This window comes from Microcaecilia unicolor, chromosome 5 (assembly GCF_901765095.1).
Source record: "Microcaecilia unicolor chromosome 5, aMicUni1.1, whole genome shotgun sequence".
NCBI lineage: Eukaryota > Metazoa > Chordata > Amphibia > Gymnophiona > Siphonopidae > Microcaecilia > Microcaecilia unicolor.
Window position 1 is genome coordinate 71,059,171 of NC_044035.1, and position 24,581 is coordinate 71,083,751.

Consider the following 24,581-nt stretch of genomic DNA (forward strand, 5'->3'; position numbering starts at 1 on the left):
CTAACATGACATAGAATTCCTATTCCAAAACAAGAGCCAATCACTAAGTAGATATCACCCCCCAGTGATCTGTTTAGATGACACAAAAGCTGTAAGATGGGAGGGTTCATAAAAAACATATTTAACCGATCGGTATCTGATTACACATTTACAAGGATAACGTAAGAAAAAAGTAGCCCCCAACTGAAGAACATCTGGTTTCATTAAAAGAAATTGTTGATGTCTTTTCTGGGCATCTCTAGAAACATCTGGAAAATTTTGAATTCTCAATCCCAGAACATTCTCATTAACCACATTTTATCTGGTGCTAGCACCACAGTACTCACCAAAGTTGATGCAGGAACGAAATCAGTATCTGAAGATTCTAAAAGTGTAAATACATCCAAGAGTTGATTATCTTGAGGTTGCTGATTATCTATAGATTTAGTAGGCAAATAATACACTTGTGAAAAAGGTGGAATATTATCTTCAGCAACTTCCAAAATTTTGTTTATATACTTTTTAAACATATCTCGAGGGGAAATTGCAAACTGTTTAGAAAATTAAGGAAACGGAGATTATTATTCCTGGAAAAATTTTCAAGCAATTCAGTTTTCCTCCTCAATTTGGACAAATCTTTCACTGTAGTACTTTGTAATGTCTGAATATACTGAAGATTTCTCTCTTGTAGTTTAGTCTGTTGAATCACAGATTCTAATCCAGCATCTGTTTCTTTTAACTTCCCTTCTAAGGCATTCAAATCTTGATTCAGTTTATGAACCTGAGGGCATAATGCTTTCCCAGGTCCACAATTAAACACCACAAACTATCTGGTGTTACCTCAGAGGGTTTAGAAAATGATAAAATAAATTGAGTAGTCAGTACCTCAGATTCCGTTTTAGGATACTTTCTCTCCTTGCTCACAAATTCCATCTCCCTGATAGTAAATGTAGCCGCTTCAGCCCCTGCTGGAACAGCCGGCAACTCCAAACTCCCCTGAGCTCCCTCAGTTCATGAAATGCCTCTCGTCTTTCAATTCCTGCTGAATCTTTCACGTGCAGGACTGAAGACACCGACATCATGGAGCTGCTGCCACGCGGTTCTGGGGGAGGAGCTCTCTCATCAGGGCCAAGGGAAACCTCCAGCCCAGGAATCGTTCCGGGTCGTCCATCCGCCCTGGACTGGTCCAGCGGGCTGCTGTCCGACGTCGCAGGAGTCCTTGTTCTCTGTAAAAAAAGAATCTATCGAGCCGACCACTGAGAGGAAACTCTGCCGCTGAGAGGCCACGGAAGAGGCCCGATCCCTTCTTTTTGGCATAACGGTAAAATGTAGGAATCATAGAGAATAGTCACGAACGTCAGGTTCAAACGGCAGCCATCTTGGACCGATGCTCCTAAATTTATGCTCCTAACTTTATTCTCCTACATTACAAGCATACTCTGTGCTCCAAAATAGGTTATGTTCGTAATTTAGGAAAAGAAATTTAGGAGCATAACCTTTGCAGAATAAGGTCCTTTATATATTGCACATGTAAAAGACAATTTTTAAAGCCATTAAAACAGGTAAACTAGCCAATGTGAAAATTGCTGCCCTCTGTTTGACTAAAAGCATGCAAGCTTTCCACAGTGCATCTACTACTACAACTTATCATTTCTGTAGTGCTACTAGATGTGTGCAGTTCTGTACACTGGACATAAACAGAGAGTTCCTGCTCAACAGAGCTTATAATCTAACTAGTAAAAAAGGCCCGTTTCCGAAACCAATGAAACGGGCGCTAGCATGTGGCTTTTTTGTGTGTGTGTGTGTGTGTGTGTGTATGTGTCACAGAGTTATTTTGTGTGTGTGTGTGAGTGTGTGAGGGTGGGGTGTGTGTGCAGGTTGTTGATGTGTGTCTTTTTTTTTTGTTTTGTTTTTTTGCTTGGGGGGTTGGGGGATGTGCTGTGCTATGCTGGCAAAGTGGGATGGTTTGGTGTGTGGCTTTGAGGGTGTGTGTCTGTTGTATTGTGTGTGTGTGGTTTTGTCTGTCAAGGAGGTTTGTGGAGGGGGGTCTTTCTGTTGGTGAAATATAAATGTGGTTGTAGGGGGGTCAGCCTTTGCTGAGTGGTGGATTGTTTTTTCTGGGTTTTTTTTTTTTTGTGTTGTGCTGAGGCAGCAGTGTTGTTTTAGATGGGCGGAAGGTAGAGGAGCACGTTCTTGGTCTGTTGGTATTTTTTGGCCGTTTCAGGGCTGCTGTAGGGGAACACTGGAAGAGAAATGTGCTGTGGGAAGCAGCGCCGTCTTTTTCCATTGAGCTGGGGTTCTGGGCATCCTGGAGGTGGGAGACGGCTTGCCTGAGGACGGGGATGGTTGTTTTAAGTTGGTGGAAGGGAGAGGAGCACGGTCTTGGGCCATTGGGTGGTGATCCGGTATGTTCGGTCCATTTCAGGCCGGCTGCAGGGGAATGCTGGAACATGCGCTGCGGGAAGCTGCGCCGTCTTTTTCCGGGTGCTCGGGGAATCCCTGAGGTGGGAGACGGCTTGCCTGAGGCTGGGGATTGTTGGGCACGGCCGCTTTGGCAAAAGGGGAAGAGGAAGGGGGTGGGGAGTTACCTGTACCTGCGTGAGAAAACGGGTATTCTTTGTTTTGTATTATTAGTTTGCATTTCTGTTAAAGAAAGAGTGGATGCCTTTTGAATGATGGAGGTGGTGCGTCGGTGTGCGGTTGTTTCGTTAGTTTGGCAGCCAGTCTCCAGCGATTCCTAGGCAGGGAAGGAGTAGGGAAACACGCTCCATGTGTTTCCCTACTCCTCCCCCTTCCTTGGTCGCTGTTTGCTGCTGGCTGGGTCGCAGGTAATCCTTCCAGCTGGGCCACAGCTTGTCCTGTTCGCCCACGTCCCAGATGGTGACGGGCATGTTGTTTTCCGGCTCCTCTGACTCCATGTCAAGCGATCCCAAATATAGTCTGTGCTATAGGCCCTCTGGCACTCTTCAGTACTGGCATGTAAACATTTCTTCCCCCCCCCCCCCCCCCCCCCCCCGGTCTATTTTTGCACATACCCACAGCAGGAATATTCTTCTCTCGTTCCAGCGGTGGTTCTGTGCTCTCCGTGCTGCACAGATAATGAGCCATTCTGCTGGGGAATGCTCCTCCCTTATTGTCACGTAGTTTCTTCTGATTGGTCTGTCTTACGTTGCCTAGTGTTGCCTGGGAACGGTGTTGTGATGGTCCTTTGTGTTTCAGAATGTTGAGGATGTTTCTTCTGATTGGTCCGTCATGCGAGGGCGGGGCAGAGAGATATGGTCAGTGTTGTGGCTTCACCACCATCAATCCATGAACCCTTCAGGGAGTGACTGAGTGACTTCAGAACGTTGTCTTCAGAACGTTGAGGGTGAGTTTTATTATAGTAGATTAGGACAGACAAACAGGACAAATAAGAGATAAGGGAATTATTAAGGTGGGAATGGTAAAACATGGGTGCTGAACAAATGAGTGAGAGTAAGGAGTTAAAAGCAGCATTTCTGAAGCTGTGTTTGGGGAAGGAAATGTCATTTATACATAGCATTTTCAAAGGTACACTTTTGTGGAACGGCAGAAACAGCAGTTCCTTCCTGTTCTTTTGGGTTTCCTGATCAATTGAATCCTGGACAGGATAGGCTTGCAGTTGGAGCTACTTGGAAAATGTTTTCCGTTGTTCCATATCCCCTCTTAGCTTACATTTTAGCAGCAGTCCTTAGCCAGAGCTATGTACCAAAGCTCATTCCAAAGCCCTGATCCACTGAATCTGGGACAGGATAGACATCTGGTTGGAGTTACTTGGAAATTTATTTCCCTTGTTCTGTATCCCCTCTTAGTTTACTTTGTAGCAGCAGACCTCCAGAGCCATGTACCAAGGCTCCTTCCAGAGCCCTGTAATTGTGGACTCTAAATCCGGCCACTAGGCATTGCTGTTATGTGAAGACAGAGATTCTTTTTCCCGGGGGCTGTCAACCCCACTATCTACCCTTCTCCATTGAGAATACTGACCATTTAACCCTAGTTTTTGTTTTCTATATTTTAACCAGTTTTTAATCCACAACAGTATACTACCTCCTATCCCATGACTTTCCAATTTCCCCTGGAGTCTTTCATGGGTACTTTGTCAAATGTCTTTTGAAAATCCAGATACACAATATTGATCGGCTCACCTTTATCCACGTTTGTTCACCCTTTCAAAGAAAAGTAATAGACTGGCGAGGCAAGATTTTCCTTCACTAAATCCATGTTGGCTTTGTCTCATTAATCCATGCTTTTGAATATGCTCTGTAATTTTGTTCTTTATAATAGCCTCTATCTACCATTTTGCCCAGCACTGATGTCAGGCTCACCGGTCTATAATTTCCCGGAGCACCTCTGGGAACTTTTTTAAAAATCGGTGTTACATTGGCCATCCTCCAATCTTCCAGTACGATTCTTGATTTTAAAGATAAATTACATGTTACTAACAATAGTTTTACAAGTTCATTTTTCAATTCTATCAGTACTCTGGGATGAATACTATCCAATCCAGGTGATTTGCTACTTTTCAATTTGTCAGATTGCGCCATTACACCTCCCGAGTTTATAGAGATTTCATTCAGTTTCTCTGACTCATCAGCTTTGAATATCTTTTCTGGCACTGGTATCTCTCCCAAATCTTCATTGGTGAAGACCGAAGCAAAGAATTCATTTAATCTCTCCACTATGGCTTTGTCTTCCCTCAGTGCCCGTTTTACCCCTATGTCTTCTAGCGGTCCAACTGAGTCTTTTGCTGGCTTCTTCCTTTTAATATACCTAAAAAAAAAAAAATTACTATCCTGCTTATTTTTGAAAGAGAAAAACGCCTATATTTTGACCCAAATCGGGAGATGGGCGTTTTTCTCGCAAAGGCGCCCAAATTGGTATCATCGAAAGCCGATTTTGGGCGTTTCCAACTGCACTCCGTTGCGGAAATGAATAAAGTTGACGGGGGCGTGTTGGCGGCGTGGTGAAGGCGGGACTGGGGCGTGGTTATCAGCCGAGGAGAGATGGGCGTCTTTAGCTGATAATCGAAAAAAAAAGGCGTTTTTGCTGCGATTTTGGGTCACTTTTTTTGGACCCTTTTTTTTCACAAACAAGTCCCAAAAAAGTCCCCCAACTGCCCAGATGACCACTGGAGGGAATCGGGGATGACCTCCCTGGACTCCCCCAGTGGTCAGTAAACCCCTCCCACCAAAAAAAACCCCCACTTTAAAAACTTTTTTTCCAGCCTCTATGCCAGCCTCAAATGCCGTACCCACCTCCATGACAGCAGAATGTGTTCTATCCTGTGACAGTCTTTCCCTGGGTCAGATGTAGTTCTCGGGAGCACTACAGGGTCACATCAGCATTGCATTGTGGTGGGTGTAGGGTATTGGGCTCCGTGATTTCATTAGATAGTGTTACAGTCTCACGATGTTGGTAGTTGGTAGGCTCTTCTCCCATGGTGCTTTTCCCCCTGCCTACTGGGTCAGAGTGTGTCCAGTTTTGTTTCCAGTAGTCCATGAGGTAGTGGCCATTTTTGTAAGCCAGTTTTAGATCCCTTCCATGTGTTAGCCACGTTAGAGAACTTAGTTCTTACCTTGAATGTTGCTGAAAGAGGGCATTGTACACCATTCTGCCAGCTCTGACCTACTGCTAATCTCAGTACCAGGGAGACTCGTTGCCAGTGGGGCACAACCTCTGATCTGCAGTTAACTGTGAGTAAACGTGCTTATTCCAACAAAGGACGTTTTCGGAGAGATTAGTCTTCAGGTGTCAACTGGTGTGCCAAAGTTATACAGCAGCAACAAGTCCTTGAAGCCTGCGTGTATGCAGGTCCCTGGAGCACTTTTAGTGAGTACCGCAGTGCACTTCAGCCACGTGGACCCAGGCCCATCCCCCCCACCTGTAACACTTGTGCTGGTAAATGGGAGGCCTCCAATACACACTGTACCCACATGTAGGTGCCCCCTTCACCCCTAAAAGCTATGGTAGTGTTGTACATTTGTGGGTAGTGGGTTTTGGGGGAGGGGAGTTGGGAGCTCAGCACCCGTGGTAAGGGAGCTATGCATGTGGGAGCTTTTTCTGAAGTCCACCGCACTAACCTAGGGTGCCCAGTTGGTGTCCTGGCATATCAGGGGGTCAGTGTACTACGACCAAATGGCTCGGATTAGGACGTTTTTGAGCTGGGCGTTTTTAGTTTCCATTATCGCTAAAAAAACAAATGCCCAGCTCAAAAACGTCCATTTTTACGAAAATACGCTTTGGCCCTCCCCTTCACGGACTCATTCTCGGAGATAAACGCCCATGGAGATAGGCGTTTCCGTTCGATTATGCCCCTCCACGTGTTTTTGCCTCTAATGCAATATTTTTTTCAAAGTCCTTCTTTGCCTTCCTTATCAGCGCTTTGCATTTGACTTGCCATTCCTTATGCTGTTTCTTATCATTTTCAGTCGGATCCTCCTTCCATTTTCTGAAGGATTTTCTTTTAGTTCTAATAGCTTCCTTCACCTCACTTTTTAACCATGCAGGCTATCTTTTGGTCTTACTTCCTTCTTGTTTAATACATGGAATATATTTGACCTGGGCTTCCAGGATGGTATTTTTGAACAGCATCTATGCCTGATGTAAAATTTTGACCTTCGCAGCTGGCACTCTCAGTTTTTTTTTCACTGTTCCTCTCATTTTATCATAGTCTCCTTTTTGAAAGTTAAATGCTACCATATTGGAATTCATGTGTGTATTTGCTCAAAGCCGATATCAAATCAGATCATATTATGATCACTGTTATTAAGCATCCCCATCACCATTACCTCCTGCACCAGATCAAGCACTCCACCAAGGACTAGGTCTAGAATTCTTCCTCCTCTTGTTGGCTCCTGTACCAGCTGCTCAATAAAGCAGTCCTTGATTTCGTCAAGGAATTTTACCTCCCTAGCATGTCCTGATGTTACATTTATCCAGTCAATATTGGGGTAATTGAAATCACCCGTTGTTATTGTGTTCCCCAGTTTGTTAGCCTCCCTAATTTCTGATAACATTTCTACATCCGTCTGTTCATTCTGGCCAGCTGGATGTAGTACACTCCTATCACTATCTTTTTCCCCTTTACACATGAAATTTCAATCCATAGGGATTCCAAGATGTGTTTTGTTTCCTGCAGAATTTTCAATAATATTTGATTCAAGGCTCTCCTTTACAATGCTACCCCTCCACCAATTCGATCGACCCTATCATTATGATATAATTTGTACCCCGGTATGACAGTGTCCCACTGGTTATCCTTTAGATTGTAAGCTCCTTTGAGCAGGGACTGTCCTTCTATGTTAAATTGTACAGCGCTGCGTAACCCTAGTAGCGCTTTAGAAATGTCAAGTAGTAGTAGTAGTAGTAGTAGTTATCCTCATTCCACCAGGTCTCAGAAATGCCTATTATGTCTAATATTTCATTTAGTGCAGTATATTCTAACTCTCCCATCTTATTTCTTAGGCTTCTGGCATTCGCATATAGACATTTCAAATTATGTTTGTTGTTCCTATTTACATCTTGCTCAGCAGTTGACAGTGTTAATTTGCAATCTTTTGTCTGCTTTTTATTTAAAGACACCTGTGGGCTTATTATCGAAAGAGAAGGGCGCCCATCTTTCGACACAATTTGGGAGATGGGCGTCCTTCTCCCAGGATTGCCCAAATCAGCGAAAGCCAATTTTGGGCGCCCTCTACTGCTTTCCGTCGCGGGGACAACCAAAGTTCCTGGGGGCGTGTCGGAAGCGTAGCGAAGGCGGGACTGGAGAGTGCTTAACACATGGGCATCCTCAGCCGATAATGGAAAAAAGAAGGGCGTCCCTGACGAACACATGGCCGACTTTACTTGGTCCATTTTTTTACGATCAAGCCACAAAAATGTGCCATAAATGACCAGATGACCACCGGAGGGAATCGGGGATGACCTCCCCCTACTCCCCCAGTAGTCACTAACCCCCTCCCACCCTAAAAAAAAAAATTAATATTTTTTCAAGCCTCTACGCCAGCCTCAAATATCATACCCAGCTCCATGACAGCAGTATGTATGTCCCTGGAGCAGTTTTAGTGGGTACTGCAGTGCACTTCAGGCAAGCGGACCCAGGCCCATTCCCCCCCCCCCCCCCCCCACACACACCTGTTAAACTTGTGGTGGTAAATGTGAGCCCTCCAAAACCCACCACAAACCCACTGTACCCATATCTAGGTGTTCCCCTTCATCCCTAAGGACTATGGTAGTGGTGTACAGTTGTTGTAGTGCTGTACAGTTGTGGGTAGTGGGTTTTGGGAGGTTGGTGGGCTCAGCACACAAGGTAAGGGATCTATGCACCTGGGAGCTTTTTCTGAAGTCCACTGCAGTGCCCCATAGGGTGCCCGGTTGATGTCCTGGCATGTGAGGGGGACCAGTACACTACGAATGCTGGCTCCTCCACGACCAAAGGGCTTGGATTTGGTAATTTCTGAGATGGGCATCCTCGGTTTCCATTATCGCCGAAAATCGGGGACGACCATCTCTAGAGACGACCATCTTTAAGGCTGACCTAAATGTGGAGATGTGGGCGTCCCCGACCATATTATCAAAATGAAAGATGGCCGCCCATCTTGTTTTGAGGTTTCCCCGCCCCTTCGCGGGACGTCCTGCCAGGACGCCCTCAGGAAAACTTGGGCGCCCCGTTCGATTATGCCCCTCCTGGTCTACTATGGTCTCTATTGCAACCTCGCTATCAGGATACCCTATATTCCCTGTTTTGGTGATATCTTTGAAAGATACCTTATTCCGAACCATGCACTTTTGAATGACTGTCGGCCTTCCCCCAGGTTCTAGTTTAAAAGCTGCTCTATCTCCTTTTTAAATTTCAATGCCAGCAGCCTGCTCCCACCTTGGTTAAGGTGGAGCTCATCATTTCAGAATAGGCTCCCCCTTCCCCAGAATGTTGCCGAGTTCCTTACAAATCTAAAACCCTTCTCCCTGCACCATTGCCTTATTCACGCACCCGGGGCTCTGCCTGTCTCTTGGGCCCTGACGTGGAACAGGGAACACTTCGGAAAATGCTACCCTAGAGGTTCTGGATTTGAGCTTTCTATTTAGAAGCCTAAATTTGGCTTCCAGAACCTCTCTCCCACATTTTCCTATGTCATTGGTACCTACATGTACCAAGACAGCACCAGCACTATCTAAAATCCTGTCTAGTGACACATGAGGTCCGCCACTTTCACACCAGGCAAGCAAGTGAACAGGAAATTCTCACGTCCACCAGCCACCCAACTATCTACATGCTTAATAATCGAATTACCAAACTACAACCTTCTGCTCAGTGTGCTGCTGCGGCTAGGAAAGTGAATAGAATGTTGGGTATTATTAGGAAAGGTATGGAAAACAGGTGTGAGGATGTTATAATGCCATTGTATCGCTCCATAGTTTGACCGCACCTTGAGTAATGTGTTCAATTCTGGTCGCCGCATCTCAAGAAATATAGTAGAATTGGAAAAGGTGCAGCAAAGGGCGACTAAAATGATAGCAGGGATGGGACGACTTCCCTATGAAGAAAGACTAAGGAGACTAGGGCTTTTCAGCTTGGAGAAGAGACGGCTGAGGGGAGACATGATAGAGGTATATAAAATAATGAGTGGAGTGGAACAGGTGGATGTGAAGCATCTGTTCACGCTTTCCAAAAATACTAGGACTAGGGGGCATGTGATGAAACTACAGTGTAGTAAATTTAAAACAAATCGGAGAAAACATTTCTTCACCCAACGCGTAATTAAACTCTGGAATTTGTTGCCGGAGAATGTGGTGAAGGCGGTTAGCTTGGTAGAGTTTAAAAAGGGGTTAGACGGTTTCCTAAAGAACAAGACCATAAACCGCTATTAAATGGACTTGGGAAAAATCCACAATTCCAGGAATAACATGTATAGAATGTTTGTATGTTTGGGAAGCTTGCCAGGTGCCCTTGGCCTGGATTGGCCGCTGTCGTGGACAGGATGCTGGGCTCGATGGACCCTTGGTCTTTTCCCAGTGTGGCATTACTTATGTACTTATGTACAACAGCCGTCCTAACCCTTCACTCCTGGCCAGAAGCTCCTGGCGATACATCTTCGGTGCGTGAGGATATTGCATCACTTGGTGGGCTGGTCCTGGCTACAGGATTACTTCTAGCTGCACCAGGGTGATGCTTTCCTTTTAGAAGACCTCCCTCCTCCAAGGCAGCACAGGAGCTGCCAGACTGGAGGTGGGACTTCTCTACAACTTCCCTGTAGGCCTCCTCTGTGTAATTCTCTGTCTCCCTCAGCTCTTCCAAGTCTGCTACTCTAGACTCAAGGGAACAGACTCGTTCTTTGAGAACCAGGAGCTCTTTGCTTCGAGCATACACATATAACCTCTCACCAACTGGGAGATAATCATACATGTGGCACTCAGTGCAAAAGCTGGATAGTGCCCATCTCACTGGTGAACTTCTGTCTGCATCTTAGTATTATAGAATTGATTAATTAAAACTTCTTAAGGTAGTAGGGATATCAGATAAATACAATGAGTCTTAAGAATATATGGTGTAATATGTAATTTATTTAATGTTTGCTTCTCATAAACTAATTAAATGTGATTAAAACTCTAATGAAAACTGTCCTTTTGTTGTTCTAATTTAATAATTGACAATAAAAGAACAGTTGAGCTTGGGTGGGTGGGAGCTATGGAGGATAGGTGAGAATAAGGACTGAACTAGGCCCTGCTGTTCCTTCTAGAGTCTGTTAATGCTGTGGCGGGAAATTCTAATTTTAAAACTATGGGGAAAAGGGTCTGGAGACTAGCTAATAAAGTTTGTGAGGTTTTTTTTTAATTTAAATTCTGTGTTTATCAATATCCTACAATTCCTCTTTTGAACCCAATCTTTAAGTTACCAAGCACAGAACAAAATAATGTCACTTACCAGAAAAATGCCCTCTTTTCTCAGAACTTCCTTTCCTCTCTATATAGTTTGAATTCTAAGGAGACTACTTCAAACAAACCCTTTGAAGCTAGCCTAGTAATCAGATTGCCCTTAGTAACCTTTGCAAATACTCTACTTCCTTACACCTTAATTAACACCTAATTCAGGTCTTTAGCAGTGCTACCTCTCCAGCATGGAAAGAACAGAAAATACCTTTCTTTTAGGACAGTTTGTGCCTTGCTACTATCCTTTCTAATATTGGCTATTAAGCTGTTAAGTTTACTACTACTACTACTACTTATCATTTCTATAGCACTACTAGACGTATGCAGCGCTGTACACTTGAACGTGAAGAGACAGTCCATGTTCGACAGAGCATACAATCTAATTAGGACAGACAAACAGGACAAATAAGGGATAAGAGAGTTACTAAGGTGGGAATGATGAAACATGGGTACTAAACAAGTGAGTGAGGGTTAGGAGTTAAAAGCAGCATCAAAAAGGTGAGTTTTTAGCCTAGATTTGTAGACGGCCAGAGATGGAGCTTGACGTACTGGCTCAGGATGTCTATTCCAGGCATATGATGCAGCAAGATAAAAGGAACGGAGTCTGGAGTTAGCAGTGGAGGAGAAGGGTGCAGATAAGAAAGATTTACCCAATGAATGGAGTTCCCAGGGAGGAGTGTAGGGAGAGAAGAGTGGAGAGGTACTGAGGAGCTGCAGAATGAATGCACTTGTAGGTCAATAAGAGGAGTTTGAACTATATGTGGAAACGGATAGGAAGCCAATGAAGTGACTTGAGGAGAAGGCTAATATGAGCTTATCGACACTGGTGGAATATAAGTTGTGCAGCAGAATTTTGGGGAGAGAGATGTCTTAGTGGGAGACCTGTGAGAAGCAAGTTGCAATAGTCTTAGCGAGAGGTGATAAGAATGTGGATAAGAGTCTGGTAGTGTTCTCAGAAAGGAAAGGATGAATTCTGGTGATATTATAGAGATAGAAACGACAGGTTTTAGCAGTCTGTTGAATATGCGGAGCAGGTGGGGGGGGGGAATAGGGGTTGGTGGTTGGGAGGCGAGGATAGTGGAGGGCAGACTTATACGGTCTGTGCCAGAGCCGGTGATGGGAGGCGGGACTGGTGGTTGGGAGGCGGGGAATCCTGCTGGGCAGACTTAGACAGTCTGTGCCCTGAAAAGACAGGTATAAATCAAGGTAAGGTATACACATATGAATTTATCTTGTTGGGCAGACTGGATGGACCATGCAGGTCTTTTTCTGCTGTCATCTACTATGTTACTATGTGCAGAGAAGGAGAAAGAGGAGTCAAAGATGACCTCAAGGTTACGAGCTGATGAGACAAGGAGGATGAGAGTGTTCTCCACAGACATAGAGAATGGGTGAAGAGGAGAGGTTGGTTTAGTGGGAAAGATAAGAAGCTCAGTCCTGATAATATTCAGTTTCAGATGACAGTGAGACATCCAGGCAGTAATGTCAGACATACAGGCTGATACTTTGGCCTGGATTCTGCTGAAATTTCTGGTGTGGTGAGGTAGATCTGGGAGTCATCAGTGTAAAGGTGATACTGATAACCATTAGATGAGGTCAGAGTACCAAGGGAAGAAGTATTGATGGAGAAAAGAACAGGTCCCGGGACAGATCTCTGAGGTACACCAAATGATAGTGGTATAGAAGTGGAAGAGTATCCACCAGAGTATACACTAAAAGAACGATAGGAGAGATAAGAAACCCAGGAAAGAACAGAGACTTGAAATCCAAATGAGGACAGCATATCAAAGACTAGGTTGCGATCAATATGTGATACCATTTGTATATTTTCCCTTTTTTTACCCAACTATTCATTTAGCATTCATGTTCTATATATATTACCAATTGTATATGTATTCTGAAACGACATAAGTCATGACGGAAAATTGTAAGCCACATTGAGCCTGCAAATAGATGGGAAAATGTGGGATACAAATGCAACAAATAAATAAATGGGACAACTTCCCTATGAGGAAATGCTAAAGTGGCTAGGGCTCTTCAGCTTGGAGAAAAGGCGGCTGAGGGGAGATATGATAGAGGTCTATAAAATAATGAGTGGAGTTGAACGGGAAGATGTGAAGTGTCTGTTTACGCTTTCCAAAAATACTAGGACTAGGGGGCATGCGATGAAGCTACAAAATAGTAAATTTAAAATGAATCGGAGAAAATGTTTCTTCACTCAATGTGTAATTCAGCTCTGGAATTCGTTGCCATAAAATGTGGTAAAGGAGGTTAGCTTAGCAGAGTTTAAAAAAGGTTTGGATGGCTTCCTAAAGAGAAAGTCCATAGACCATTATTAAAGTGGTCTTGGGGAAAATATTTCTGGGATAAGCAGCATAAAATGTTTTGTACTTTTTGGGGGATCTTGCCAGGTATTTGTGACCTGGATTGGCCACTGTTGGAAACAGGATGCTGGGCTTAATGGACCTTTGGTTTGTCCCAGTATGGCAATACTTATGTACTTATATCTTTGATAGGAAAGTGAGGAGGGAGATGGGGTGATAGTTGAAAGGACAGGTAGGGTCCATTAAAAACTTTTGAGGAGTGGTGTGACTACGGCATGTTAGAAGGCATCAGGAACAGTCGTAGTGGAAAGTGAAAGATTAAGGATATGACAGATGAAAGGGATAACAGTAGGAGAGAGAGTGTTAAGTAGATGGGTGAGAATAGGATTAGAGGAACAGGTAGTTAATTTCGAGTAGGAAAGAAAATGTGCAGTTTCCTCTTCATTTATTTCAGAAAAGGAAGAAAAGGAGGTAGGGGTTGATGGAGGATTGGGAGAATGGACTAAGGGAAGGAGAGGTGGAAGTGGCTTGGTAGAGTATTCAAGTTTAATTTTGTGAACCTTATCATGAAAGTACTCAGCCAGAGTCTGGGGAGAAAGTGAAGGGGGAGTTGGAGGTGAAGGCACTTTGAAGAGAGAGTTCAGTGTGGCTAAAGAGACATCGAGGGTTTGTGCCAAGAGAATTTGTCAACTGGATGTAGTAGTCTTGTTAGGCAAGTGAAAGAGCAGACTGGAAGGAGGCCAGCAAGAATTTGAAATGTATGAAGTCAGCATGGGCACAGGATTTCAGCCAAAGGCGTTCGGCAGAACGGGCATAGGAATGTAGGTAGCGGATTCTAGAGGTCAGCCAAGGCTGCAGTTTGGTATGCCTTACAGAACGGGGAATGGGAGGAGTGAAAGTATCAAGAGCAAAGGAGAGAGTAGTAGTATAGGAAGAGACAGCCTCATTGACACACTTGGATAACATAGTGATTGAGAAGAGATTTGAAACACTGGATGACAGAGTAGAAGGGTCAATAGCTTGAAGATTCCTAAATGTTTTGGTTGGGAATGGACAGGACTGGGGGGAAGGTGTTTAAGTGTGAAAGTTATCAGATGATGGTCAGAGAGGGGAAGAGCTGAGGCCTAGAAACTGGAGAGTGAGCAGTTGGAGAGGAAAATAAGATCAAGACAGTGGCCATTCTGGTGAGTGGGGGTAGTGGAGCACAGTTGAAGATTGAAAGAGGATGTTAAAGCGAGAAACTGAAAAGCATAAGAGTCAGAGAGATTATTAGCATGAATGTTAAAATCCCCAAGAATGAGGGAAGGAGATGAAGGTTCAAGAAAGAAGGAAAGCCAGGAGTTAAAAGTCAGTGAGAAGAGAGAAAGGGACTTATCAGGGGGTTGATAATGACTGCTACTCGGAGATACAGAGGAGTGAATAGACAGATGGAGTGGACTTCAAAGGAAGAAATGCAGTGAGGACTGAGATGGAAGAAGAGGTTGAAATCTATAGGAAGGTGAAAGTAGTAGCCCGACACCATCTCCGCAGCCAATTGGGTGAGGAGTTTGGGAGAAAAAGTCTCAGGGCAAGCAGATGGAGAGTAGAAGAGATAAAGAGGTCGTGGATGTAGGAAAGTTTGTTGCAGACAGAGTGGGCATTCCACAGAGCACATGAGAAAGGTAGGGAAAAAGGAGGAAGGAGAGGAACAGAAATTAGTTTGGAGACATCACGGTGTGACCTGCACGAATAGGATGAGAGCTGATGTGGAGGACCAGGATTAGGATCAATATCCCCAGTGGAGAGCAGGAGAAGAAGCAAGAGAGTTCAGAGAAGAGTAGGAAAGGCATGACGACAGCGATGAAGGAGAGGTGTACTCAGAATGGAGATGGTTGAATGGAAGGAAGGAAATGTTTTTTTATTTTAGTTACATTTGTACCCCGTGCTTTCCCACTCATGGCAGGCTCAATGCAGCTTACATATACAGGTACTTATTTGTACCTGAGGCAATGGAGGGTTAAGTGACTTGCCCAGAGTCACAAGGAGCTGTGCCTGAAGTGGGAATCAAACTCTGTTCCTCAGGACCAGAGTCCACCGCCCTAACCACTAGGCCACTCCTAGTGGTTGAGAGCTGAGAAGAAGGGAGAAGACAAAAGAGATGGTGAAATAATGAAAGCAGAAAATGGGTAATGTGTTCATGCAGTATACAGTGTTTTCCAGATGGAGAAAGAGATTGGGAAGGGACATTACCAAGAAGAGAAAGTGTACTGGAGCCATAAGAATGGGAGAAAATACAAAGTGTATAGAGAAAATGCTTCAAGCGTGCGGCACCTGGAGTGAAGGACCTGGGAGGATCAGGCTAGGCCTGGGAATAATTCTAACCATGTTTATCAGTATCCTACAATTCCTCTTTTAAACCCAATCTTTAAGTTACCAAGCACATAGTAAAATAATGTCACTTACCAGAGAAATATCTTCTTCTCTCAGAACTTCTCAGAAACTCTGACTGGCCAGGGTGCCTCCAGGACCAGATTTGGGAACCACTGTTTTAGATCGTTGTCTTGCTGAAATATCCAACCTCTGGGAGCCAAGATGGCATTGAGAGCAAATGTGAACTAGGAATTTCACCCTCTGTCCTGCCTGGTGCTTAGCTCTCCTATAGGGAAGCAAAATGATGCATCTCAACCTAACCTTTCGAGTGGGGGTCCTGTTACCCAACTTCTGCAGATGACTCTGGATGTTTGAGCATCCTGTCTTCCAGGGGAGCTACTGCTGCTGCTTTGGCAGGGCCAGTGGCAGTTGCCACTAACCTTATTGTAGATTGAGTCTCATTGAGCCCGGAAGGTAGAGTGGCATCTCTGAGACCCAGAACCAGAGAGTGTGCTGGGGCATTGGTGTTGGCTGTCGAGCATCAGACTGGACAAGAGGGCTGCTGGATCTCCACCAGTTGGGAGTGCAGTGACAGTCAGGAAGATATCTCCCCTAGGCTATTGGAGTTGGAAAATGAGCCTGCTCTGTTGTAGGTCAAGCTGTCTTCGGTGAGTTGAAAAAACATCTACCACTGGAAGCTCTATGGGATGCCATCAAATTTCCAAGTTCCTCTTTCAAAATTGTATCTGCTGGTTTGGATTTAAAAATCTTTGAGGCAGTCATCAAGGGGATGGTGCATGAACAGAGATTCCCAGGATAGAATTGGAAATTTAGAACACCAGATGGAAGAGGTGAAAGCATTGAGAGCAGTACTAATGAAGGACAAAGAAGCCATAAATCATAAAATGGAGCATCTAGAAAATCAAGTTCAGAGGAATAATTTAAGAATTTTGAATTTCCCTAAATCTCACTAATACCTCCACTGGATATGTTTAAAAAAAAAAAAAGAAAAGAAAATATATTCAGGAGATTCTCTTGATTTCAACTGAATTTTGCCACCTATTGTGAGGGTGCAGTATCTATCAGTAGGGAATAGACTGGAAAACTCAACTCTGATGCAACATAATGTAGTAGCTTCTTCTCCTATGGATTTAACAGATTTCTGGAAAATTCTTTGGATATTATAACTGTTAGAACAATTCATCTAGTGACTTATATTTTTGGCATGTGCAAGAGCAGTTTTGGGGTTCTTTTAATACATATATTTCCTGATCTTTCTTTTGTGACACAGACGTGCTGGAGAGAATTCTTATCTTGGCCCTTTGGTCAAGAGTTCAGTTGCTTGATGCCACATAAGTTGAAATTTCCTTCTCAATGCCATGTACCTTGGTAAAAATGATCTTTTATTTGAACCCAAACAGTTTGTTGTTGGATTTTTTTTTTATCTTATGAGAGGCTACAGATTCCTTGGTGGAAGTTGACCCATATGAAGTGTAATTTTCATAGTCAGCTGTAGTAGTGATTCCTCTATCTTCTCTCTGTTTTGTTTATATTTCTTGTATTGATGCTGGCATATTCCTAGTTCTTTTTTTTTCTTGCTTCTCTTTATATTGCGGATTAAAAGTTGCATTTTGCTGTTTTATTTGCCACTACATTTACAGCAATGAAGCCACGACTACATTTAGGAAAACCTGGTGTAAATTCCCATGTGTAAATTAGGCACAGAGCCCACTAATTCTATAACAATGCATATAAATTTTAGGAATACCCCTGACCCGCCCATGCCCCTCCCATGGCCATGCCCCCTTTTTGGATCCATGCACTAGAATTTACATTCACCTCTTTATAGAATACGCCTAAAAAAATGCACATGTAAATTGTAAATTCTAATTACTTTATTATTGCCTAATTATCGGCACTGATTGGCTTGTTAAACAAGTTGTGTGTGCAAATTGGCTGCACATCCAAATTTGCACACGCAATTCAAAGCGCCAAATATAGAGTCCGGGGTTTGGTGCCTAACTTTATAAATTTGAGGGGTAAGTGGATAGTTTCGATAAAATCTGCTTAGAGTTACTGGGAAAAGTAATCCAGTTCAGTGTTTCTCAAGGTGTTCCTGAAGTACCCTCTAACCAGTCTGGTTTTCAGGATACCCACAATGAACACCCACAATAGAAATTTGCGTGAAATGTAGGCAGTACATGCAAATATTTCTCAAGCATATTCATTATGAATATCCTGAAAACCAGACTACAGAGTTGCACGGGGACAGAAATCTTACCCATCCCCGCTCGCCGTGCTGGAATCTTACTCGTCCACACTGGAATCTTACCCATCCCCACAAGAATTTAACCTGTCCCCGCCCATCCCTGCAAAAATTTAATGGTACATAAAAGAAAAATTCGGTCAGCTCTCTGTCTCTCTCTGTATTTGAGCCACAGCACTGCAGGCAAGGAAGGAACAGACTTTGGAACTTGGAGCAGTCTGGTGCGCACATGTAAGACTTGTCTCTGATTCACTGGCACTCTATGCTGAGAGGTCGCCACATGCATGTGCCAGAAGATCAGGTGACATCTGAGGTTCGTACCTGTGTCAGAGAGCTGAGGTCTGCACATCAGCCCATGAGCAAAGAGGATTAATAGTAACATAGTAAGTGACAGCAAATAAAGGCCTGAACAGTCCATCCAGTCTGCCCAATAGTCACACATTATCAATTCATGATTAAATCAACGAGTGTGATATTATATGATTATGGTCTTTCTGGTGTTTCTGGAACATAGACCATAGAAGTCTATCTGGCCCTATCCTTATGCTCCAGCTGCTGGAGTTGCCGTCGAAGCCCACTCCAATCTATTTGTCTTCTTATTTGTGGGACACAGACCGTAAAAGTCTGTCCAGCACTGACCTCGTATTCCAGCCACTGAAGTTGCTGTCTAAGCCCTTTCCAGCCAAGCCTAAACCAGATTGCCATATATGAGACACAGATACTGTAATACCTGGTATTGGCCCTAGTTCATCACAGCCAGAGTCGCCATCTAAGCATCACTCGACACATCCACACCTGTGCTGCCATTTAAGTTTCTGTTTTTTATAACTTCCATTTTCTAATTAGGGATCCTCTGTAGAGATACCATGCCTTTTTGAATTCCATCTTCATTTGTGTCTCTACCACCTCCTTATTGGAAGACTTCCGCATTTGTGCTGTTAAAGCAAGAAGGAGGAGGAGGAGACAGCACTCAAAGAACTTGGTACTGGGTAGATGAGAGGCTGGTGTAGGTGCACCTTCCACTTCCACGGGAACCCCTCAGGAATTGTTTCCATCCCCACGGGAATCCCGGAGGAACTGATTCCGTCCCTGCAGGAACCCCGCAGAACTGCTTCCATCCCCACGGGAACCTTGTGGGTTCCACGGGATTCCCACAAACCCCGTTCCCGTGCAGGTCTCTAAACCAGACCGGTTATGGCAGGGCTTCTCAAAGTGTTAATCGCAACCCCAAATGGTGTTGCAAACCCCGTGTTTGGGGTCACGACGTGGGTGGGCTGTAAGTAGAAAATAATAATAATAATAATAAGATCACAGCTCCAAAGTTTGATAAGTGATGGGTTTGAGGGTACTCTAATGAATAGCTTGAAAAACATTTATCCAGTTAACTTAATTCAGATTTCTCATCCTTGAATAATTGGCCTCAGCATGTGTAATTGTTTAGTTTTTCAAATCTTACAGGGCTTCACCTCTGGACTGCTGACTAAGACTGCTTCTCTATATCTGGTCCAGTCTAACAGACTGAAACAACAACTAATGCTAGCATCACCATTTCAAAAGAGAATTTGAAATCAGAAGATTTTCAGCTCTCTATTCCCCGTACTGGAGTCAAAATATTGAACTCTCTACCTATTCCCATCAGAACAGAAAACAGCTACCTCAACTTCAGGAAAAGGCTAAAACCCTTTTCTCTTCCCAAAGACTGCTTCATAACAATCCAACATGACTTCTACTTCCTACTATCTTCCATTATCCTTTGCTTTGATGTTTTTAGTCTCACACATTACACTAGTGGTCTCTAATGTTTCTCATGCCTCACACTAACACTATCTGCTTTTGTCTTGCCTAGAATGTAAACCGCATTGAATCCTGGAAAGGGGATATTAGCGGTATACAAGAGTTGAATTGAATTGTATTAATATCAGCACTTTATTTTTATGCAGATGGAAATTTGATTGAATGTATTTACATGAGTACTTTTCCTCTTTAAACTAAACATTGCCTCAAGAATATGTGTACTGAGGATGGGAAATTTTTTTAGATTGCCCATTTCTGTGGGTAAAATGTTTTTCAAATGAGCAATCAGCTTTTGAAATTGCTCTTGATTTGTTTTTAACGTTAGCAGCATTAACATCCAGAAATAGTACATGCTAAGTATATCAACTCCTACATATCCTGAATATCCCTACAAGTAAATTAGCTATATTCCATTACTTTATAATCAGTTTGGTTCCTAGAACTTTCTTTGCAACCTTCCTCTTTTAAATTTCACAGAGCAGCACCAATTCCTGAGAAAAATCCTTTCATGTGTACTAAAGTCTTAACATAATAGTACTCTCCTCTGTAGATATGAAACTCATTAAAACTGTTATGCTCATAAATATTATATATTAGGAATTGCATTTTAAGCAGTGGTGTTTGTATTTTTATTTAAAAGGAGGACACCTGTCTCAAAAGAGAAATTCCCTAAACTTTCAAAGTATGACATGCAAATACAGAAAAAGAGAATTGAGGAACGCAAATTGTCAGCATTAAAGGCAATAAAAGAGAAACAAGCATTGTTTGAACAACAGATAAAGTAAGTATTATCGTATTAAAATAAGTCAATTCTGTGAAGATTTTTAAAGTTATTACTACTACCATTTGTTAGAAAAGGCACCTACCCATTTAGCAGTCTATTAGAATGTGATTACAGTTTTTATACTTCAAGAATCTATAAAACAAAATCCTACAATCAAATGCCAGTTTTGAATTGAGATATATTTCTGTTAGTGGTATATAGATCTATTTTATACATATGGAGGGGCATAATCGAACAGGGTGCCCAAGTTGTCATGAAGGCATCCTTGCAGGACGGCCCCGTAAAGGGGCGGGGCAACCCGTATTATCAAATACAAGATGGATGTCCATCTTTTGTTTCGATAATACGGTCAGGGACGCCCAAATCATGAAATTTAGGTCGACCTTAGAGATGGTCGTCCTTAGGTCGTTTTTGAGATGGTCCTCCCTGGTTTTCAGCGATAATGGAAACCGAGGACGCCCATCTCAAAAACGACCAAATCCAAGCTATTTGGTTGTGGGAGGAGCCACCATTCGTAGTGCATTGGTCCCCCCTGACATGCCAGGACACCAACTGGGCACCCTAGGGGGCACTGCAGTGAACTTCACAAATTGCTCCCAGATGCATAGCTCCCTTACCTTCGGTTCTGAGCCCTCCAACCCCCCCCCCCCTCCAAACCCACTCCCCACAACTGTACACCACTACCACAGCCCGAAGGGGTAAAGGGGGCACCTACATGTGGGTACAGTGGGTTTAGGGGGGGGGGGATTGGAGGGCTCAACATTTACCAGCACAGGTGTAACAGGTAGGGGGGGATGGGCCTGGGTCCGCCTGCCTGAAGTGCACTGCACCCACTAAAAACTGCTCCAAGGACCTGCATACTGCTGTGATGGAGCTGGATATGACATTTGAGGCTGGTATAGAGGCTTGAAAAAATGTTTTTAAATTTTTTTTTAGGTGGGAGGGGGTTGGTGACCACTGGGGGAGTAAGGGTAGGTCATCCCCGATTCCCTCCGGTGGTCATCTGGTCAGTTTGGGCTCCTTTTTGAGGCTTGGTCGTGAAAAAAAATGGACCAAGTAAAGTCGGCCAAATGCTCGTCAGGGCCGGCCTTCTTTTTTCCATTATTGGCCAAGGATGCCCATCTCTAAATCACGCCCCAGTCCCGCCTTCGGTATGGTGCTGACACGGCCCCGTGAATTTTGGTCGTCCCTGCAATGGAAAGCAGTTGAGGACGCCCAAAATCGGCTTTTTTGATTATGCCGATTTGGGCGACCCTGAGAGAAGGACACCCATCTCCCAATTTGTGTCAGAAGATGGGCGTCCGTCTCTTTCAAAAATTCACCTGATGGTCAGATTTTATAGTTTTTATTTTCTGATGTGTAATGAAAAATTAAAGTTGCAAGTTATATATTTTATTTCACAATTGTAAATGATTTAGACATACTTTTAAGAACTATGTTCTCATACTGTAGGTTAAACCTAGCCGAGAAATATAAATCATATGTAATACACCAGCCAGCTTATTTTCGAAAGAGAAAGACGCCCATATTTCGACCCAAATCGTGAGATGGGCGTCTTTCTCCCATGGGCGCCCAAATCGGTATAATCAAAAGCCGATTTTGGGCATCTCCAACTGCAATCTGTTGCAGGAACGGACAAAGTTGATGGGGTGAAGGCGGGACTGGGGCGTGTTTATCGGCCGAGGAGAGATGGGCGCGCTCGGCCGATAATGGAAAAAAGAAGGGCGCCAGAAGCGAGAATTTGGGTCACTTTTTCTGGACCCTCTTTTCTCACGAACAAGTCCCCCAAAAGTGCCCCAACTGCCCAGATAACCACCGGAGGGAATCGGGGATGACCTTCCCTGACTCCCCCAGTGGTCACTAACCCCCTCCCACCCAAAAAAAGAACTTTAAAAACTTTTTTTGCCAGCCTGTATGCCAGCCTCAAGTGTCATACCCAGCTCCATCACAGCAGTATGCAGGTCCCTGGAGCAGTTGTTAGTGGGTGCAATGGACTTCAGCCAGGTGGACCCAGGCCCATCCCCCCTACCTGTTCCACTTGTGCTGGTAAATGGGAGAGCTCCAAACCGCTCCCCAAAACCCACAGTACCCACATCTAGGTGCCCCTCTTCAGCCATAAGTGCTATAGTAATGGTGTAGAGTTATGGGGAGTGGGTTTTGGGGGGGATTTGGTGGGCTCAGCACCCAAGGGAGCTATGGACTTGGGAGGTATTTTAACTGTTTTTTTTAATTGTTACAAGTGCCCCCTAGGGTGCCCGGTTGGTGTCCTGGAATGTGAGGGGGACCAGTGCACTACAAATCCTGGCCCCTCCCATGACCAAATGCCTTGGATTTGTTCATTTTTGAGCTGGGCGCCTTCGGTTTCCATTATCGCTGAAAAATAAAACTGCCCAGCTCAAATCCACCCAAATCCGATGCATTTGCCCGGCACAAACCGTATTATCGAAAAAAAAGATGGACGCCCATCTTTTTCAAAAATACTGTCTGGCCCGCCCCTTCACGTACCTGTCCTCGGAGATAGATGCCCATGGAGATGGGCGTTTGGGCTCGATTATGCCCCTCCAGATGTCCTAAAGGGAGTTTTCCTCATTTTGTGTTTAGTATATCTGATGCACTTATTATATTTCATGTTTTCTTATGCACTTGGAAGATAGTTCTATAACAGGGCACCTAATCAAAGCACTGGTTATAGCGCCTATGTCAAGCCTCTTCTATAAAGAAAAGTGTAGGAGCTTACTTATAGAACACTAGTGCAAGGGCCCAGAAATGCGCTTACATTTAAGACATAAGCTCTTACAACAGCCCCCCCCCCCCCCCCCAACACCTTAGCTGGTGTAAATATGTTTGCTAGGATGCACAAAATTACAATATTCTATAATTTGTGTGCATAACTATGCATTGTGTCCATGATACATCCAACTGCTGCCAATGTGCGTGCCCACCCACAAAGTACAAACCATCAAATCATGGCATGTATTTCCACTAGGGGCTATTATAGGCAGCTCCTTTTAGAATTACCCTCTTGGTAGTTATTTACTGAGCGATTTTAGGTGTTTAACATAGGTTTTAATGTGTGTTAACAGCACAGCACACATTTACTGTTAAAGAGTAGAGGAGTAGCCTAGTGGTTACAGCACAGGGCTGACAGGTTCAATTATGATTTTATATGCTGAAATGGAAAAATGCATTTCTTTTGTATTATTTATTTATAAATTTATATACAATGCATGCAAGTAAATGCTTGTTATGAAAAAAGAACTGCCACTATTAATTTCTATATAAAATAATTAACAAAATATACTAATACTAGTAAAAAAAGGCCCGTTTCTGTAGGCAAGGAAACGGGCCTTAGGCAGGCAATTCCCACCCCCCCTCCGTGCTACGGCCCCCTTGAACCCCCCCCCCCTTCTGCGAACCTGTCGTTCCCCCCCCCCCTTGCCGGCGAAAACTGCCCCCCCAGCGGCGCGGCGGCGGCGTTGTTGTGCTACCAGTGCTGACAGCCAAAGTGTTGTTCTTTCCTTCCCGTAGGTTCTTCAATCATCTTGTTTGGAAGTTCCTCTGCGTGCATCGCACGCATGCGTCTGACGTCAGACGCACGGAGTTAAACTTTCTGAGAAGATGATTGAGGAACCCACCCGAAGGGCAGAACAACACTTCGGCTGTCAGCACAGGTAGTGCACAACAGTGGCGGGGGGGGGGGGGGGTGCGATTTTCGGCGTTCTGGGGGGGGATCGACAGGTTCGCGGAAGGGGGTGGGTTTCGAGGGGGCCGTAGCGCGGGGGGTGACAGCTGATTCCGAGGCAGTAGGAGGAGTAGGGAAACACGCTGCGCGTGTTTCCCTCCTCCTCCCCTTCCCTTGGAATCAGCTGTGTTGACGTCAGTGACGTCCATGCGTGTCTGCCTCGCAGACCACCTGCAACCAGGGAGCCACGATCCCAAGCATAGAACGTTGGAGGTGAGAATTATTATATAGGATAGTCTGGAAAATAAGTTCATATGGCCAAATCTTGCAGGCTCAACATAGAGAACCCAGGGTACAATTAAAAGAAAATAAAGGCAAGAAATAAAGAAGCATAAGTTTACACAGATAGGTTTCGTTTTAGGACAATCTTTCAATCTCTGTCCCAGGGCAATGAAGTGG

General features: G+C 44.2%; 1 protein-coding gene across 3 annotated transcripts in view; it reads left to right on the forward strand.

Moving 5' to 3' along the window:
* LRRC27 (leucine rich repeat containing 27) overlaps positions 1 to 24,581 on the forward strand; it is a 253,824-nt gene that overhangs the window by 129,919 nt on the left and 99,324 nt on the right. For all 3 annotated transcript variants that reach the window (XM_030202987.1, XM_030202988.1, XM_030202986.1), the window contains one exon: positions 20,297 to 20,437. In XM_030202987.1, the coding sequence (XP_030058847.1) occupies positions 20,297 to 20,437 (141 nt within the window). The remainder of the gene's footprint in view (positions 1 to 20,296; positions 20,438 to 24,581) is intronic.